Genomic DNA, 12,790 nt, shown 5'->3' with positions numbered 1-12,790 from the left:
TTTGTACTGACAATCTAAGACATTTTTAAAAAAACATTGTAACTGTTCAACTTGTTCATGAATAAAGATCAAGAATAAAGACTGAGCATGTGAATTGGGTAGCTGCAACATTCAAATTCCAATTTATATTCAAGTTTTAGTGGCTAGTTGCATTGAGCAGTCATTTCCTATAGAAAGTCATGTTATAACAGGAATGAAGGATCTTCTTCCATGAGAGCAGTATGATTGTTGGCAATGGGGAGTAATATATACACAAAAGTTTCTGCCGTAAACAATTGTATAAACCTGTGTATGATCTATGGATAATTGTAGATAGAAAGTGATTTGGCAGAGGAAGCATTACATTACTTCTTACATGTTGGAATATAGAGGTAAAATTATTGCCCAAAGAGTTCTGTATGGAAATAGTTATAAGTAATTGAATATGCAGTATAAACAATGTTCTCTAGTTTTGATTATCAGCAGGTTCTATGATAGACATTTTTACAATACATATCCGCCCTTGACTGTATCGTTTTGAAATATAAGAGATGTAATATTCCCAGTTATAAATTAAATGATTCTAAAATGAAAATAACTCATCAACTATGGATTTGGACCTTCCTCATCAATATCTAATTTTAGCAATGATGAAAAGAGATATGTTGTATTTGTAAATTTAGAAGCCTTCTGATATACATATACATACATATATAAAAACAATACACAATTTTATATTTCTTATATAGGTAAAACAAAGACACACAAACCCCTTCAGCTGGTAATAGGTACTTTAACTCCAACATCTGTCTTCCTATCCTGGGGAGTATTAGTCAATCCAAAGCATGATTGGACCACAATGAATAACTGTCCAAACAAGAGGTAATGGAATGGACTGCTACTATAATGTTTTTCCATAATCTGTTTTATATGCAAAAATGTATTATATTCATGAAATTACTGTTTGGATAGATCTGCACTATAATAATTAAATTCTTGCTTAGTTTCTTTTTGTGAAGGTAAAAGTGTTTTTTCTCTGAGCAACTTTGCCACGTATTAAATATATTTAAAATATAGTGTGTTATAATGGTTAAGGTTTAAGGCTATGCAGGACCAGTTTTGTGTCCATCCTCAACTTCAAAAACTCACTAGGTTAAATTTGGACAGTCACATCCTCTCAGCCTAATTTCTCAGTTTATTGAGAGGGAATAGAATAATAAGAGACCATATAAACCACCGTGACCATACACTATTTATATAATGAAATAACTAAGTGAAACTATTTCACTATTATCCTTTTCCGAACTACATTTATTCTGTTTTACCTAGACCTTATATATCCACAATAACATTCAGGGCTGTAATCCCTGGTGCCCTATACAATTATAAATGATACCATTCAGCTATCTTTGATGTGGTAAATTGAATAAACTTGTAAACAGATTCATATCTTCACTACCGCTAAATGAATGGATGAAGAATAAGGTCAATAAAAGTGAAATGAGTAAGAAAGATAATAATGATAATAAAGGATTGTAAGTGAAGTAAAACAAATTACAAACAGTAAGACAAAAGTAAATAGTTGGGAAGATTTTTTGAGTTCTAATCAGTTATGAATATGCTATATATTTTTTAAAATGAAAGAAAAATGTAATTTGAGAGTCATTCACATAACATACCCACAACTGACAATAATTTCATCCAGGAATTTATCATGTGGCTGCTATCTAAATTGCTAATTAGCAGGGGTGAAATCCACCGGTTTGCAAATGGGAGCGTGCCCGCTTGCTTCACATGTGCGCGACACCTCTGCACATGCACAGAACCTTCTGTGCATGCGCAGACGGTCAAAATGAGATGTGATAACATCTGGGCAGGTGGGCAGAGACTCCCACCATCGGCGCTATCAATTTCTCCGAGCTGCATAGAACCAGCTGCATTTCACCACTGCTAATTAGGTTGCTGTTGTATGCTGATGTAGATAAAGTGCTATTTCACCATAGAAACGTAGTTTCTATGATGCTTTGAAGCTGATTTTATCATGGAATTAAATAAAAAACTGCTAGATTAAATAGGAATTGTCATAATTCATGAAGAAAAGTTATATATTTTTTATATGTTTATGCCACAGCAAGTTCCTAAAATTATGTTTGCAAAAAAGAAGTTCTGTTATTAAATGTATGATGATTACATGTTACACAGAGAAATAACATTGGCAGTTGAGAAAACTAGATTATGTTTTAATGGGAAGTTTAAAAGCTTCTGTATTTGCAGATATATTTATACGAGAGATATAAAACGAAAGAAATAGCTGCAGGCTACAACTAGCCATATAGAAGTTTCCCACTGGTCTGCCAACTTCTCCCATGTACTGTACTTCAATCCTTTCCAAACAGCACAGGGAAAAAAAGAAGGGATGTATTCACCACTGTTTAGAAAGGGAGATAGGATTCCCTTGATTTTCCCAGTGGGAGGGGTTGTGAGGCAGCTGGAGGATTTCTGGATGAGGAAGGAGAAGCATCTTCCCTTTTAAAATTTGTGCCAGCTTTAAGTCAGCTGGAGGGTTGCTTTTTTTGCCATGGGGGAATCGTTGGATCCCATAGATCGTTCCCTCTCCATGCTATCCAAACTGGTCAGGGCTGAGCAGATGAGGAGGAAGAAGCCAGCTGGAGGGTCATTTTCTTTGCTTGTGAGGATGGGGAGAAGCAATCTGTACTACATTTTCTTTTTCTGTAAATTTGTGAAATTTGTGTAAATAAAAGTTATAAAGAACAGCCTTCTTTTCTCATCTGCAGTTATTAATTTATTATTTCTTCAGAGTATTTTCTAATACTTGACATTTTTCTTATATCATTTGTCCATAGAAGCATGGCATTGCTTCTTTGTAGCTGTCCCATTTCTTTTTTTCCTGTTGTTGAGAATCATATTATATTAAGCAAAATAAAACAAATCATTCCATTATATTTTATTCACTCATTTATAAAATTATTTTTTTTCCTGGCCCTTGAATATTTGCAAAATGTCCAATGTGGCCCTCAGACTGAAAAGTCTGCTATAGAGCATAATGTTGTTCAGCTAACTTAGCATGGTTGCTAAGAAAACTGTGTGAGGGAGCACTGATCAGATTTGCCTGAGTCTGGCTAGCTGGATTGAACTGATTCAAGGCACTTTATTGAATTTAGATAATGAAATTACTCTGTCTAATATCTCAAACTTCACCATCTCAAGTTCTTTCTCCCACAATTTCCTCAATTCAAAAATGTCTAAAGTAAAAAAAAAAACAAACCACAAAGTTTGTGACAATACACAATAAATTTGTATTTTGCTTTTAGCAAAGATGCACACAATGTCATTCATTTTTCTCAGATTGAAGGTTTATATTTATTGTTATTGACTAGATTTTATACAGTGCGCTACAGAGAAAAGGACAAAAATAAGAAATGGATCCTGCAGCTTTGTCCAACTACAGAAACAGTGGTGGACAATTTGAAACCCAACGCTATTTATGAATTTGGAGTGAAAGACAATACAGATGATGGGATCTGGAGTAAGAGTTTCTTTCACAAAATGGTTATACTTGGTAAGTAATTTCTAAGGGTTTCAAACTTTCACTGCTTAAAAAGCCAGATTTGTTTACTTATTGATTGGATTTTAACCTGTCTGATTCCAAAGAGAATCTACGTGGCTAATGATTTTTAAAAGAACACAATAATTTAAAAGAGGAACATAACCACATAACATAACCATACATGAATAACACCCAGACTAGATAAACTATATTCATAGTATCTGCCTGTCCAATTCAATGTAGCATAGTTAGCATGGTCTAGATCCGTGATGGCGAACCTATGGCACGCGTGCCACAGGTGGCACTCAGCAAGCCGTCACCACAGTTCACCTCCACTGTGCATGCATGCGCTGGCCAGCTGGTTGTCAGGTCTCTTCCATGCGGGGGGCTGCATGCACATTGGGCATGTGTGGGGGTGGGGCACGTGCAAGGGGGTCGCATGCACATTGGGCGTTTGCTTTGGGTACTCAGTCTGGAAAAGGTTAGCCATCACTGGTCTAGATTCTTTAAATTAAACAATCTGGAAGTGTGCCTTCTAGGTTGAGGTTACCCCATGATTTGCATAGCCATGATCCTACTGTTGAGAAAGACTTTGAAGAGCTGGCCCTTTTCCCAGGCTTTTAGCAAGAGTGAATGAAGTAGCCTTGGTTTTTTTTTCCCCTTCCCATTCCAGTCTGGTTTCAGTCACTTAAGAGTATCCATTCTGTTCTATTTTTCCCCTGTCACAGGACTACTTCTGACCTTTCCTACAGTTCTTCAAGAAAACTGTGTCTAATAAAACAAATGAAAAAAGAACTAAAGTGAAATTAATGAAGTACATAAAAGATTCATTAGTATAACCAAACCTATTGTGCCAAATATGTGCATTCCTCTTTATGTAAAATCTTGTTATATCCCATGTTTTAGGGTAATATAACATGCTATTGAAAGGACTGACTTTGAAAACGGTTAAATGTTTAGTTTAGATGAACCCAGACAATTGATTTTGAAAGTATGAAAGATAAACATCTTTTAAACAGCTTTTTCAGTTAATAATAGCCTATTTCTGAGCATGTATATGTATAGGTGCTAGTTATGGCTTATAAAGTTGGATAAAAACCTAGGCCAAGGCTACTTGAATTTTTGGATTTTTTTCATATGGCCCTATTCAAGTTACAATCTTTGGGAAGTCTGTTCTATTCTGCTAGTACCAGGAATATGTTCAGCAAGAAGATGAGAGAAGATATTCTTACAATGACTGAGCCTAGATTTTAAAACATACTGCTATAGGACTACAGGACAGCCAAACAATAGTTGTAAATACATTTGTTTGCCAATAGCTTTTGGCATCTTACTTGATATACAATTGACATTAGTTGTAAAAGATTATTATTATTATTTTATTTGTGTGTTTTTGATTATTTTAATTTTTGAATCAGTTACTATTTTATATGCTTGTAGAATTGTCTTTATGGGAATGATGGCTATGAATGTAATAAAGAAGTAAAATATGATCATAAATCTAACCTCATAAATATTATCCAGTTTAGTTAGATCACTGACTTAACTGCAGAAATCAGCTGGAGTTTAAATATAGCTTGAGGAATAGGGCAATACATTCATTAAAATTATAATTAACTGTGATATAAAAGTATTACACACATTAAATTAAATCACATTACATTTGGCATTACAAAATTAGTGTGTTTATGTATCTTTATATGACTATTGGAAGGTTTTTACATATATACATGTATATTTATGTCAGATAACAACAAAGAAAATGGAGAACTTCAGAACAACTACAATCCTAAAATCCAAACACAGGTATGCAATGAAAATTAATTTTATCTTTATTAGTTAGCATATTTTCTATGCAGGTAAATTGCCTGCCCATTATGGTTGAAAGTTGGGATAAATGTTAAATGAACTTCAAATAGTTGTTAAATGACCAGTCTAGCTCAAGTTCCACCTGTACAATATATCAAATATAAATCTAAAATTTTTCCTTTTCCGTATAAAATTTAATAATATATGCAAAAACTGCTATTAAATCCTGTTCAAGGAACCTACAAATGCTACTCTCTTTTTACATCAGAACTATCCAATTATAGATCAAGGTGAAGATAAATTGGATTTATTTGTCTTGTTTGTATTTTATATTAAATCCATTTTTGAATATGTGAATTATTCAAGAAGATTTTAAGAGCTGAAATACTGGGATTATAATTATTTTACTTAATTTTACTTAATTTTACTTAATATAATTATTTGATATGCACAAGATTATGATATTTTCCTTTGCTTATTTTTATTTTTTGCGTGCAGACTTGTATCTATTTTATTATTTCCTTTGCTTATTTTTATTTTTTGCGTGCAGACTTGTATCTATTTCACCAGTAAATTACTTTTTTAACATGCTTATTTTAATTTTAATTTTCATCATAAATAAACTACACCATTACAATATTTTAATATGCAGACATGCAGGCAGTATTAAGCAGGATACATTAATACAGGAACACAGATCTGAGATTGGTGAGTTGTTTTCAACATATGATTTCCAGATAACAGAATAACAGAGTTGGAAGGGAACTTGGAGGTCTTCTAGTCCAGCTTCCTGCTTAGGCAGGAAACCCTACACCACTTCAGACAAATGGTAAATTCAACATCTTCTTAAAAACTTCCAGTGTTGGAGCATTCACAACTTCTGGGCAGGTTGTTCCACTGATTAATTGTTCTAAGTGTCAGGAAATTTCTCCTTAGTTCTAGATTGCTTCTAAGTGGAAGTTGCTTTTAAACAGGCCAAAAAGATATATGGCTCAGTTATAGTCATTGGCATCTTCTCAAGGAGGCAAGATCACATCATAAAAGTTAATATGAAGCTATCCAAAATCTCCTAAATGGGAAATTCTAACTATTCCATTTATTTAGATACCTTGAGGACTACTATATGGATTTTCTTTCTTTCTTTCTTTCTTTCTTTCTTTCTTTCTTTCTTTCTTTCTTTCTTTCTTTCTTTCTTTCTTTTCTTTCTTTTCTTTCTTTCTAGAATTTAAGGAAATTTCCTGTCATGCGTCATCATCTTGTTAACATCAGAAGCTGAATCCCTTCATACTGATTGTAGTATAGTGTAGTATTTGTTTAATTTATAATATCCTAGTCAATTTACAGGATAGTTAATTTACATGCTGCTACATCCTATTAATTTGTTTATTAAGAAAATGTGTATGTCCAGCCAACTCACTCTTGGTGTCTTGGGGCAGCTTACAATGATAAAATATTTGTGACAGAAAAGAACAGGATATAAACCAATAAACCCCCATGTCATTCTAGTATGTTAGAGAATATTTAAGCAATCCACCTTGAATTTAAATATAGTATATATGTATAGTCCAGCATTACATCTCATGATGGCATTGGCATATTTAGAATTAGAAAACTGATCTCTGAAAATTGCATCTATGTTTAAATTTTTTCTTCTCTACCCCAAATATTTCATATATAAGAGCATAAGCCCTTTTTATCAATGGGTGTTGCTTATACTTGTAGAGAAAGGAGCAACAATAAGCATGCTATTTTCATTCTCCCTTAACTGTCATTCAGTTTTTGTTCCATGAAAAGTATCTGTTGATAGATGACTTTTTGTAATTGTGAAAACTCTTTATGCAGTTAACCATAGATTCAAGAAGTATTTTTCTACAATCATGTTCTATGAAAAAAAGGCAAGGCTATTGAAGATAGGATTCTTGGGTCCAGAGAATGAGAGAATTAGCTCATTTGTTCTTTTCTCCTTTTATTGCATAGATTAGCAACATTACAAGAATAACTAAAGATAGATTAATATTCTGAATTGCAACATTATTGCTAATACAGAAGAACTTAATACAGGTAGTCCTTGATTTACGACCACAATTCATCCCAAAATTTATGTTGTTAAGGGAGATATTTGTTAATTAATTTTGCCCTATTTTACGACCTTCCTTGCCTCACTTGTTAAGTGAATCACTGCAGTTGTTAAGTTAGTGGCACAGTTATTAAGTGAATCTGGTTTCCTCACTGACTTGTCAGAAGGTCACAAAAGGTGATCATGTGACCTCAGGATACTGTAACCATTATAAATATGAACCAGTTACCAAGTGTCTGAATTTTGATCACATGACCTCAGGTCATAAGTGTAAAAATAGGTCATAGGTCACTTTTTTCAATGCTGTTGTAACTTTGAATTATCACTAAATGAATTGTTGTAAACTGAGGACTATCTGTATAAAATTGAATGTTGTGAGACAAATTATAAATCCACAGCAGCATAGTAAATAAACAAAAATAATTTCAGTAGTTAGTAGACAATAAGTAAATTACCTTAATTATGCTGTTAACTAAATGAAATAGCCACAGGGTATATCTGAATAATGAATCCATATTGTGATCAAATTGGGGAAAGAAAAGGCATTGCTATATAAAAAATAGATTTTTATTGTGAAAAAATAGACTCAAATCAAGATTTCAGAATTTTCAATAACATGAAATATTGTATTAGACCGATTTTCTTCAAAAGGTATATTATAATATTACACTGGAAAAGGTACAAAAAATATCCTCATCCCATGTAATTCTGTTTCATCAATAAATGGACCCTCTTTTCAATCAGCCTCCAGCCTCCATTTTATTTCCAGTGCCTTTCTCCCAGATTGGAACTGAACCAGATGGATATTTCTTCCAACAAAATAATTCAGTATACCTCTGCCTGTCTAGGAAGAACTTTCATGTAAACATACTTTGTGTAAAAATATTCCCAAGACCATCAGGTGAATGGCCAAGTATCCATTAGCCTGGAATGGTGGAAGGAAAAAGTCTGCTTTAACCTCTGGAGCATAGAATTATATACAGGTTTGGATTTATTTGCGCTACAGCACAGCAAATTGTCTGTTATGTAAAATGTATAAATCTTCATTCCTGTTGGCAATAAACACAGTCTTCTTACAAATTAAGCCACTTCCAAATAAGGGTTGAGGTTCTAAAGAGGTAAGATTTACCACTGAGTCCTGGTGTGAAGCCTAAAATGTAGTTAAATGATAAACCTTTAAGAGCCTGTGCTTAATGTGAAGCAAGTCTGTAATTCACAGTGTTAATAGTTTTGGTTATATTTAGTGAGAATTTGTAAAAGAAAGAAAGAAAGAAAGAAAGAAAGAAAGAAAGAAAGAAAGAAAGAAAGAAAGAAAGAAAGAAAGAAAGAAAGAAAGACTATTCAAATTTCTAATATATCTTGCCATTGTCAAAGAATTTTAAAATTTAGTGACACTGACTTACATTTTCAGGTGTCATGTTAATTATTTTTTCTAGCAAGACTTGTTTCTGTGTTCCAATTTTAACTAACATTGTCCACTGTTTAATCTGGAAAATATATTGAGATCATAATTTCCTGAAAAATATTCTGAAGAAAACCTGTTTTTGTTTTATTTTGAAATGAAGGCTATCCTGGTGTCATTATAATATTATGTTTACCTTTCCTTGAAATTCAAAGAACCCTTTCATAGAAGTATTTTTATCTTCTTTTTATCTATGCAATAAAAAGGCTGGAAAATAGGTTGTAATGAGAAATTTTGCGTGGTTCAGAATTATACAATGAACTTTATACTGGGCTACGCACTCGGAGCTAATGTTTCCAATCCTAGCTTATCTCCTTCTAAACTATATTCTACTATAGTAGTTTTATGCAGTATCAATATGGTACATATTTTGGTTAAAAGCACATCAATTTCACATTTGGCAGGTTTGAGTGCAAATTGAATGGACTGCATCTGGTTCTGGTTCTGATAGTTACTTTGTTGTCAATTTTGTCAATAAGTCTAACTGTAGATCTATTGCTGCCTTCACTTAATGATCTAATATACATAATGTCATATCAAAGATTTTTTTGTTTGGAGCTTAGCATAATATGACCACTCATTTCAAGCATTATATGATAGTTTATTTTTGTTAGCAAATGACATCTGGAAATTGCAGTTTGCATATACATTCTGGTTTGGTTAATATATTCCCTTGTCTGAATCAAGAATCTGGCTTGTTCCCAGCCTATTACTTACTCATTTCAGTATTCCATTAATGTTTGCTAAATGTTTGCAGATCAAGTGCTATCTGTTGAGCTATCCAGGAGCCTGGATAGCTCAACAGACAGAGCTCTGTAATTTAACACCAGCTGTCTGCAATTAAAGTAAGATCGAATCTCGCCAGGCTCAATGTTGACTCAGCCTTCCATCCTTTCTAAGGTAGGTAAATTGAGGACCCAGTTTGTGGGGGCAATAAGCTGACTTTGTATAAATATACAAAAGTATGAAGGCTATTGCTTAACGCATTGTAAGCCGCCCTGAGTCTCCGGAGAAGGGCGGCATATAAATCAAATAAAAAAAAAAAGTGGGGGGGGATGCAGTTGCTCCTTGACTTACAAATGGTCACTTAGCAACCATTTAAAGTTACAACAGACCACCCTCCTCCACAAAGCTATTTATAATTCGATTTCAAATTACAACTGCTACAGCAGTCCAATGGCCATTCGTTCTTGTGATCAGCCGTAGAGACATTGCAGTGCAATCCAGGGGTGGGTTCTACTTACCTTTACTACCGGTTTGCAACGGGATCCAAGGATGGGAAGCAAAGATATCCAGGGGATGAATGGGAGGCCTGAGGCAGGTGAGCTGGTGTTGCACTATGCCCCTACTTCTGAGGCACTCTACAATCTGCTCATTCATTTAATTATTAGAGAGAGCAGGCACGCTCTAATGGGTTGGGGATTGTAAAAGTGAAGCAATTCACCTGTAATCAATCAGTTTGACCAAGCCATTATTATTTTACTTAAATGTAAGATTAATTCAGGTTTGTACCTGACTTGTTATGAGTACTTATTAATAGGATTGCAATGAGAATGTTGACTTTTTTTAAAAAAACTACAATTAATTAGTTTTATCTTCTGTTGCATTTCTCAAAATATATTCCTTGCTCCTGACATATCATGAAAAAAATGAATTTTAAAGGTTGTATCCTTATTTGTGATGGATTTCCATTTTGGATATAAAATATCATGGCATAACCAATTATGTTAGTCCTTAAGGATCTATAGGATTTTTTGTTCATACAATATCAGTTTAATGCAGGTCAAAAAATTAAAATTGGGATGTTGAGGAATGGATCAAAAAAAATCATTCATTCATTAGACTAAAACATGAGGTAATGTTTAACTATGAAGTTCACATTGAAAATTTTGTTTCTGGGGCCTCTTTAAGGGATAGTAACAAATTCCAAAAAGCACACATGGGGGTAGAGCTCCATCTGAAATATAATTTAGCCATTCAAGAAGAGAAAGCAGTTTTTCTTAACCTTGGCAATGTTATGATGTGTGGATTTTAATTCCCAGAATTCCCCAGAAAACACTGCTCTGGATTATCTACACTGGACAAAAACAATGGAAAACTATTTTTTCTCTTATAGGATTGTGAGGGGAATATATGTGGGACTTATTTTCAAATGAACATTCTCGCTAAGGCCTCTAATCATCTTTAAAAGTTTGGAAACAGTTTTAGTGCTTAGATTACAATATCCTTTCACCATTTTAATTCTTCAGCATCTGGAATGGATATTCATGACATGTTTAAAATACTTCACAAAACATTTACTATGAAATAAACAAAATATTTTTAATTCAGCTGTGATATGATGCCTTTGCTGTGCATATGAAAATTATAGGTACTATTGAGAAAAATAAATTTTAGGAGGAAAGAACAATATTTATGTCTTTAAATGTATTCATGTATCCATTATTTTTTTACTTTTCTTTTATTCAGTTTATCCCAGATTCAAAAACTTTTATTCCAGTTAAAGTAATCAAACAAGGTAATATGGGATTTTGTGTACTTATATTTATAGAATAGAAAGAATGTGCATGAAAAAAATATGAGTGTTGCCTGTATGGAATTGGACCAAAAATACATCTGCTTAATTTAAGTATGCTGGAAATATTCTAAAATACCAACCCTTTCAGCAAATTCAGTTGTTTCAGACAATTCCCCTCAGACTAAGAGAAATCTTGCATTAGTCAAGTCATATAGCAGAGCTTGTCATCCCTGCAGAAAATTAAGCAAAATCTGGATTGAGTTTCCCTTCCCTATCCCCACCCCCAACACACACAATGGTTTGGCAACAAAGCAGGAATCCTTCCTTATGTAGCCTTAAGCACAGGAACGAATCAAGGAAGGTTATGCAGAATAACTATCACAAGCTTTTTGAGGATAAAACTGTACTGATATCAATATATTTACTTTGATTATTCACAAGGTGATGTGCTCTTTATCAACTAGGTTATTAAAAACATTCTAGTATCATCGTATAAGTGCTATAATTTGATATGTTCCTTTCCCAACCAAAAAAAATCTCCACTGTTTTCCACTTAGCAAAATTGGTATACAGCTTTTGAAAGGCTTGGAAGGTAGTGAATGATCTACTCTAATTTTCATATGGTCATTATATCAGGAATTCAGAGATCTGATGTTGATCGGTAATTAGTCCACCACAAAGTTATTAGTTTCCCTATCATATATCAAATATAGTTTTTCTCCTTCATTTTTAGAAATTCCATTTGCAACATAATCTAACAGGTACATGTTCTGTTATCTCCAAGCACTTCAAACATACTTTGGACCTGGTGCACTCTTGTATTTGCCAAAACCCTTTCATTAAAATCATCAGCTTGATTTTTTAGTGTCCTATCTGGAGTTTCCGAAGTTTCTTTGACTGGTAGCTTTCACCTTCAAAACCACATTTTCATTATATAATGTTAGATAATACTGAATATTGTGTTTCATAATTTCATAAATAACCGAAATATCAGGGATGAAATGCTCCCAGTTCGGACCAGATCGCCTGATCCAGTAGCGATGGCGGCGGATGGTTCGGATAGCCGGTAGCAAAAATCCCTGCCCCCCCCATGCCCAGCTGAGCCATACGATTATCAGAGGCTTTTTTTTTTTACTTTTAAAAGCATTTTTTCTACTGCTGAAAAGTATTTTCTACTCTTCTGCCGAAAAAATGCTTTTAAAAGTTAAAAAAAAAAAAGCCTCTGATGATCGTGCAGCTCAGCTGGCCTAAAAGGTTGTAGAAAAAAAAATGCCTTTAAAAGCCTCTGACGATCCCAGCTGAGTTGCCTGATCATCAGAGGCTTGTAAAAGCATTTTTTTCTGCAACCTCTTCAGCCAAAAAAATGTAGAAAAAAGT

The 12,790-nt window shown here is 33.5% G+C and overlaps 1 protein-coding gene across 5 annotated transcripts in view; it reads left to right on the top strand.

Moving 5' to 3' along the window:
* The window catches only part of ABI3BP (ABI family member 3 binding protein), a 155,156-nt gene that overhangs the window by 37,769 nt on the left and 104,597 nt on the right, over nt 1-12,790 (top strand). For all 5 annotated transcript variants that reach the window (XM_087894852.1, XM_087894851.1, XM_087894850.1 and 2 more), the window contains exons 4-7: nt 729-861; nt 3,378-3,559; nt 5,295-5,353; nt 11,365-11,413. In XM_087894852.1, the coding sequence (XP_087750978.1) occupies nt 729-861; nt 3,378-3,559; nt 5,295-5,353; nt 11,365-11,413 (423 nt within the window). The remainder of the gene's footprint in view (nt 1-728; nt 862-3,377; nt 3,560-5,294; nt 5,354-11,364; nt 11,414-12,790) is intronic.

This window comes from Pantherophis guttatus, chromosome 5 (assembly GCF_059756535.1).
Source record: "Pantherophis guttatus breed Tessera chromosome 5, ASM5975653v1, whole genome shotgun sequence".
Taxonomy (NCBI): domain Eukaryota; kingdom Metazoa; phylum Chordata; class Lepidosauria; order Squamata; family Colubridae; genus Pantherophis; species Pantherophis guttatus.
This window is presented reverse-complemented; position numbering and strand designations above follow the sequence as displayed.